At 42.5% G+C, this 7,615-nt stretch overlaps 1 protein-coding gene across 2 annotated transcripts; it reads right to left on the bottom strand.

Moving 5' to 3' along the window:
- Positions 1-280: 280 nt before the first annotated feature.
- LOC125518748 (Protein kinase superfamily protein) lies at positions 281-7,374 on the bottom strand. 2 transcript variants are annotated; one of them, XR_015610240.1, is made up of 12 exons: positions 7,182-7,374; positions 6,880-7,006; positions 6,442-6,584; positions 5,559-5,672; positions 4,950-5,138; positions 4,719-4,874; positions 3,701-3,966; positions 3,482-3,579; positions 3,140-3,318; positions 2,701-2,811; positions 1,190-2,467; positions 281-818 (listed from the first exon to the last, which is right to left on the bottom strand). XR_015610240.1 is itself a non-coding variant. In XM_048683603.2 (11 exons), exons 1-11 carry the CDS (start codon positions 7,254-7,256, stop codon positions 648-650), a joined length of 1,629 nt encoding a protein of 542 aa, XP_048539560.1. In that variant the 5' UTR covers positions 7,257-7,374; the 3' UTR covers positions 281-647. The 2 variants fall into 2 exon arrangements, 1 of the variants encoding a protein (XP_048539560.1); XM_048683603.2 differs by lacking the exon at positions 1,190-2,467.
- Positions 7,375-7,615: the final 241 nt, after the last annotated feature.

The raw sequence follows: 7,615 nt of genomic DNA on the forward strand, positions 1-7,615 counted from the left end.
AAGGTTGCATCGTATTTTGTGTCTTTGTCATGTCTTTTTAAAAAATGATGGATCAAAAAATTATGATCAATTGATAAAAGAAGAATTTAATAAAATATTTGGCATAAAATATTTGAATGATGAGCATAATTGCAAGGTAGAAGCAGAGACAATGTGGCAACCGAAGCGTATGAGGCGAGCTAGGGATTTAGAGGGGAAGCGTCGGACACGAGCTAGGGATTTAGAGGCGAACAAGAGAGACTAAGAGAGTGGTGTGGCGCCGAGGGGTATAACTGAAAAGTGAAAAAAAAACATTACGTGCCTGATTTTGTACATGGACGTCAAAAACGTTTTACATAAGTGAACAGAGCAGTAGTATACATCCCATTGTAGGTGTGTATATATTCAGAACTTTTGAAAACTTGAAAATTATAATTTTATAATTTTCAAATTCCAGTCTCCATGGAGCCCGAGATCCAAAAGCAATTTCCGCTCCAAGATGCCTTAAGTTCCACAACAGGAGCCAGTGTTATTTTCCTCTTACCTGATTCACTTTTATGCTGGTCGTATTAAATTATATACAGTTCTAGCATGGTTACATACGCTTGTCACAACTCACGTCACTTGTCCAGGTCTTGCACCAATTCCTCAAATGATGGAAGATAGAATCAATTCATTCTTCTGGTCTGCTTGTTGGAAGTAATGTTAATCCTCTCATCTCGCAGCATGTTCATGCTGGGAGCCAGCAGCCTCGTGTACCGATCAAAATAAAGAAGCTGCTTCATGAGAAGAGCGAATTCCCTAGGAAATCTCAGCCCATATGACTCGCTAACCCTTACCTGGGAGATGCAAGAACAAAAAAGTTAGTTTACTTTATTTTGTTCTCCAAGAACAATATATCCTGCTCAGGATTCAAATCTGCAACTTGATACTCGATTATTAAACAACATGTGCATCTCAGAATGGCATCTTTTATCCGGCTTAAAAGGACATTAATAAAAAGGATAGAACAATATAATCCCTCCGTTCCTAAATATAAGTCTTTTTAGAGATTTCAATATGGACTACATACGGATGTATATAGACGTAGTTTAGAGTATAGATTCACTCATTTTGCTCCGCATGTAGTCTATTGGAATCTCTAAAAAGACTTGTATTTAGGAACGGAGGGAGTAACTCTGAAAGCCAAAAGGAAGGAACCCATACCTACCTTCGCAGTTTTTTTTCAAGAAACCGCCAGGAGCGCTGCCTTTTCATATTAGACGAATAGAAGATTTTTGTACAGAAATGTGATGAGATTGTGAAGGGACTCATCAGAACTCCAAAAACATGAGGAAAAAACCCGAGTCTAACCGATACCCTCACTTGTCCTTGCGTGGCCAAATGCCATGTGACGCTGCTTTATGCCCTTGAAGGCCAGCGTGGTGACCTCCAGGAGGGTTAGGCGGATCCTATTAAAAGTGTGACGATTCTTTCCTTCCAGATGTTCCAAATCGTGTAGAGAGGTCTCCCACTCCTGCGCCTCTTAAACTCTTTCGGTGCAGCTTCAATCATGATCTCCACCAATCTAAGACCCCCCTGAGTTGTGCCCTGCACGGTAGTAGCCTGGATGATCTCACCAGTCCAAGCTTGAATGTTGCTTCAGACAGCCTGGGAAAGGGAGCAGTCTTTGCAGAGATGCACGGCAGTCTCAGGGGCACGCAGAGATAGCTTGCAGATCTGGTTGTGCAGCCACCCACGGATGGCAAGCATGTTGGCAATGAGATTCTACCGTGAAGAACGAGACAGGAGAAGGACTTGCATATTGGCTCAGCACACGCCAACCAGATCTTCGTGGAAAGGAACTTGGGGTGAGGTCCGTGGAATTGAACAGCATAGGCGGAGGCCGGAGAGTTAGACGCCGCTGGAAGTCCATTTCCAGGAGATGATGTCATACCGATCAGGGTCAAGGTTCATGTGAGCCAACAAAGTCCAAAGGTTGACAAACTCGTATAGCTGGGACAGGCTGTGCATGCGTGCTACGGCTCGAATCCAGTTATCATCCTGAAGCCCCTTCATAACTGACCGTTGCCTCCTAGTGGCGCTTCTGTACAGCTCAGGGGCGTAAGACTTGAGCGGACCTTTGCCTCTCCAGTTGTCATGCGAGAACAGAGTCTTTGCGCCATTTCCAATTGTGATAGTGGTCGGTGCCTATAAATATCCATGCCTGAATCATCACATGGCAAGGTGGAGCGCACCCACGGCCGCTCGGGATTGGTCCAGTGGAACCAAGGCCATCTCATCCTCAGCGCCTGACCAAATTTCTCCAGACCAGCAAGGCCAAGGCGGCCAAGCGATTTCGAGCGACAGACCGTGGGCTAGTTGACCAGCCCACCCGACGTGCTGTCAATGTCATTGTGCCAGTTGAAATTGCGCCCGATCTTGTTGAGCTTGTGGTTTGGACTTAGCAGTTTGGAGTATGAAACAGAGGATCTTAACCCATTTTGAACTGCAGTCCAAAAGATAAGAATACGCCTACTGATCGAGTTTCAAAAAAAAAAAAAATAGAACAAGAATACGCCTACTGCATATCTCCCTAACTATTGACTATAGCAGAAAATGTCTCACAATAAGGAATACTAGCAGCGGGAGGAATGGCATTTCATAAAACTCTACTTGAACATTTTGTTTGTAGTTCTACATTGTGTTCTCTAGATAGGATCAGAAAATCAAGAAGCTCACCAGATCAAGAAACAGTGCATTCATCCGCCTCTCGTCTACAACAACATTAGCAGATACAGCTGTAGCATCAGAACTTCTTGCAGCTGCCACTATAATTTCAGTATCCAACTCCTGCTTCACAAAAAAAAAAATGCATGAGAATCGTGCACCATAAAATAAACTAGTACAGTGGGATGTCAAATACTTAAGAAATACACTACAAGGCTAGCCACATTAGTTGCTCCACATAAGCTACCTAAATCCAAACTGAGCTGCCACAAGTATTCAGGCCAGGTCTGCTCTGGCATAGAGTTTTATACTTTTGGGACTTTGGCAGGATGTTTCTTCATTAAAGCACACCATCCACAATCAATAAGGCTGATCGAGCTTTTTGAATATCAAATCAAGTATCCTTCTGTTGGTGATAAAAAGTATACTTGTGCCCTTCAGTAGACATTACCTGTAGCGACGAGAATATCTTTTGCAAGTCCTTTGCAAAGGAGTCAACATCTATATCATTCCCTGTAGCACCCATTTCGGAAAGGGCCGATGCCATAGCATTGTAATCCTCAGTTGCGAAAGAAGCCAAAAAAATCTCCATAGCAGCCCAAGTCCTTGGGGATATTCGACCAACAATTCCTGTTAAGTATTAACTAATATTATTATACTTTGTTGACAAGATGTTATGGCTAAATGCTAACGAGTAAGTAAAGACTCTATCATAAATTCCAATGAGAACATAATGCCCGCTAAATGGCAATAGTAAGATCACTGTAGGAGGAACTTAAGTCTTAAAGCATACCAAAATCAATAAACCCAACACGCCCATCACGAAGTAACCATAGGTTTCCTGCATGCACATCCGCATGGAAGGATTCACATGAGATCAAGCTTCCAAACCTACACATTAAGTGGATCTATCAATATGCTTATACCAAGATTTGACTACTACCACATAATTATCCAAATCAATTGTTATACCAGAAGATAAACCGAGGCAGCTGGTGGAAGTGAAACATACCAGACATTGAGGGCAGTGACTAAAGTCAACTCAGGATCAGGAACAAGAGACCTTATAGAATCAAGATCGGTGAGTGGAACGCCATACAATCTTTCCATAGTTAAGACACGCTTTGTGCTGCAGTGCTGATACACAAATGGAGATTTGGCCTGCCTATCAAATCCCATTGCTTCGATGTATCTCTGGAAAGCCTCCATATTTACAGCCTCCTTTCTAAAATCAACTTCCTCAAGCATTGATTCCTTTATGTCCTTGATGATAGCTACCTAAGAAAAGAATATATAGAGCATCCTTTTTTTTGTTTACAGTGCATCTCAGAATTGAGTAATATATACTTCCAGTTTGTATTATCTAACTCAACGGCATCACAAAATGTTGACCTCCAAAAATACAGGAACATGTCTAAGATGTTTTCACAAAGCTATCTGTTATTTTGACATGCATGAACCACAAAATACTATAGTGTGTGAGTTATTTGCAGAATCAGATTCTTTCTGGACACAAATTTACGTAACTTTCTCGGAAAAAAAGAACTCATTGTAATGTTCTGATTAATGGCAGTACTCTGGATTTGTTGATGTAAAGTGTATTGTTTGATATACCTAAATGCAATCACTCTATCGCAGTGACCAATTCACTCTCGTACCAATCTACATCATTGTATCTTGGCTCGGCCTTTTCAAAACAAAACAAGCATATGCTCATCGGAGCAAGTTTGTTCATTGGTAAGTATGCAAGCTGCATAATCAAATCAAAAACCAAATAAATATGCTACACATGAAACCTTAAAAAGGACATAAACTTCAGTTTTAGTGGAATTTGGTCTCTTGTGATCCAAGAACCACTTGGTTGAACGATCATTCTGTATAAAAATAAGGTTTACCCCTCATTTAAAAAAAACAGACTGCATGCTTGTTATTTTAAAACAGAGAGAATTCAAGTTTACTAACATATTTTTATGCTACAAGAAGATCAAGGATGTCGACGTATGTGGAACTATGATTAAGAGATCTCTTACCAGTGATGTCCTCTCTAATTCAGGGCTTAGAAACTCCAAAACACGTGCAACAAGATAGATAAAATTCAGATCGGCAACCAAAGTATCTTCAATTCCAGGTTTCAGGACTTTAATCACCACATCCTTCTGAGAGCTCTTCAACCTAGCCCCATGAACCTGGATGATAATAAAGATACCTCAATACTTTGATGCTAGACTGAAGAAGGCAATTCAGATGCTCCCAACAGAAACCTGTGCTATTGAAGCAGATGCTATTGGCACGGGATCAATGTACTCATAGACACTATCCAATGGCCGCTGCAACTCCTCACGCAATATCGACTCGATCTCGCTATAAGGAACAGGTGGTGCTCGGTCAAAACAATTCTGGAATTCTTCAACATATTCTGCAGGAAAGAAAGTCGGTGCAGACGCTATGAACTGCACAATCACGCAGTCAGTTGACTATGCAGGCCAAGTAATCAGACACAGCATATGATTATGAACAGAAAAAATACTTAGTAGACACCCTCTCCGCACCTGCCCCAAACACCACCCCCAAAAAGGTCATGTGCTCTCAAATTTTCCATATGGTACCCTTCAAAACTCTAACCATCATTAGAAATTTAGATGGATGGCGTGTGAATATGAATTCTTAGTTGTACAACTTAGGCCCTGTTTGGTGGGCTTCCATAGTGGCTTCCCGTGAAAAAAGCTGAAACCAACAAAACACCCTTTTTCTGAGACCCGCTTCAGCTGAATTTCTTTTCTGACGCATAGGTATACATGTGAGGACATGCTATTAATTCTGGCGTAAACCTTATCTCTTGATGGTAGTATAAAGTATGAACATGCCCTTACCTGACCTAGCTTGATATAAGTTGCACCCATGCGTTCAAAAAGCCTTCTGAGGTAAAGAGGAGAAAGCAAACCAAGCCGCATCTGAGCTGGAATTCCTTCTGACGTGTTAGCTGTCTGCATTAGATTGACAACACGGTAATATAAAAAAGTCTGCTGAAACAACCAAGACCACTAATAGCTGCATCAGTTAAAACTGATAATTGTTCAAAACCAACCCAAAGCAAACATCACCATCTTCTATAAAGAGTAGGCCTCAATACAACAATATCTTATATCCTTACAAGTTGCAACCTAACCCAACTCAACCCACCAGTACTTCAGCAGTTTGATGTTAAACCTATCAATGCCCTCTGTGACCCTTTGGGGGTCCTCAATATGCCTGCGTACGCCTGTGCAAGCACATATGTGGGGCATGCACATGCAGAGATATTTCGTCCATATCAGAACAAGAGTTTCATAAATTTATAATTAGTTTTGTTTTCAAAAAATTATATCATTAGGTATAGAGCAAGTAATTCATGAAAGGTTTTCAATTGATTTAAGCTATCATCAATGGTTAGTAAATTTGATCCATAATAACCTATTTACATAAACAAAAGAAAAGATCGGAGAAAACTAGAATGTACAATGAGAGAATGGCATTGTGACTAGAATAAACTACAAAGGATTGAATGAATCCATGCGTGCTCATCTTTGTTAGTGTTATTATCAGTTATGCTTGTATTATTAGTTACATGCCACCAAATGCATCAGAAAACAAACTATATTAATGAGTCTACACTGTGTGGCTTGTCACCTTTTTTAAATGTACGAAGAGCATTTATATTTTCATTCATACCAATATTTACAGAAATAACAGAAGAAGAATAAAACGAGCAACAACCTTCGAGAAGTCGTTTAGCCACTCCCCACCAACCCCAAGGAGAGCTTGGATCCCTTGTGCCATCCTAAAGGCACCTCGAGGCCCTGTGCTAATCGACGTCTGGAGAAGATCCTCGACTAATTTCGGCAATTCACCAGCTCTATCTGCAATTGGACAAAAATTGGAAACCTCTAAGGTAAGTTTTTCAGACAATAGCAAACTGAACTCCACACATTCAACCCATGTCCATGTATTACTCCATCACCAAATTGCCCTTAGTACCACTTATCCACCTCACACATAGTCACCAACATCACACCAAAACTACAACCCTCGCCAGAGCCACAAAACATATCTATGTCCATTTTCGTATCACTCGTATGGAAAATGCCTAGCCATTTCTGCATGGAATGGAATATTCAGATTCACAGACGCCGCCATTAGTAGTCATTAAATTACCTTGGAGCCGACTGGAGAAGTCTTGTGGCTGGGAGGAATAGCGCGCGAAAACCCGGACCCGTCGTCTCCAATCCCGTCCGGCCCCGAGCGCGCCCACCCTCAACGAACCTCCCCCACCGGCTGGAACCTGCCACAAGCCAATAAACCCCCGAATTAGTTCGAGACGGACTCCGTTACGCAACAGAACCCAAAACTCAAGCTCGCGTCAAAGCGAGTCCGGAGACGGTGGAGGCATGCTCCTGCAATTGCGGAGGGGAGGCCGGGGGGATGAGATGGGGGGCGAGAGGTTGGGGGCAGCCGACCTGAGGGAGTCGGTGGTGGTGGATGAGGAGAGGGGAGCGAGAAGCGGTGCCCCTAGCGGCCGCCGTCGCTGCCATCAGTGGATGGCTGGGTCGCCGGCGAGGGGGACGAAGTAGACAAGCGTACGCGTGTGAGGTGTGAAGTGTGATGAAGCGTGGGGCACGGCGTGCATTTGCTGGCCTTCAACGGGGTGTATGGGAGAAGGGTGCGATACGTGTAGCTGGTCTTTAGCTCAAAAAAATGATACTATGTTTTTTTTCCAGAAAAATTGATAGGTTCTTAGGGCATCTCCAACGACGACCCGCAAATTTTCTCTCGTATTCATTCTTGGACAGGAGAATCAGTCCGTGGACAAGGATGCAGAAGACCATCATCGAACGCTATCATGTACTATATGTACGCCAGTGCAATTTCAGATTTAAATTTAGTCCAATCC

This window comes from Triticum urartu, chromosome 7A (genome assembly GCF_056163025.1).
Source record: "Triticum urartu cultivar PI428250 chromosome 7A, HENAU_Tu73, whole genome shotgun sequence".
Classification (NCBI taxonomy): Eukaryota; Viridiplantae; Streptophyta; class Magnoliopsida; order Poales; family Poaceae; genus Triticum; species Triticum urartu.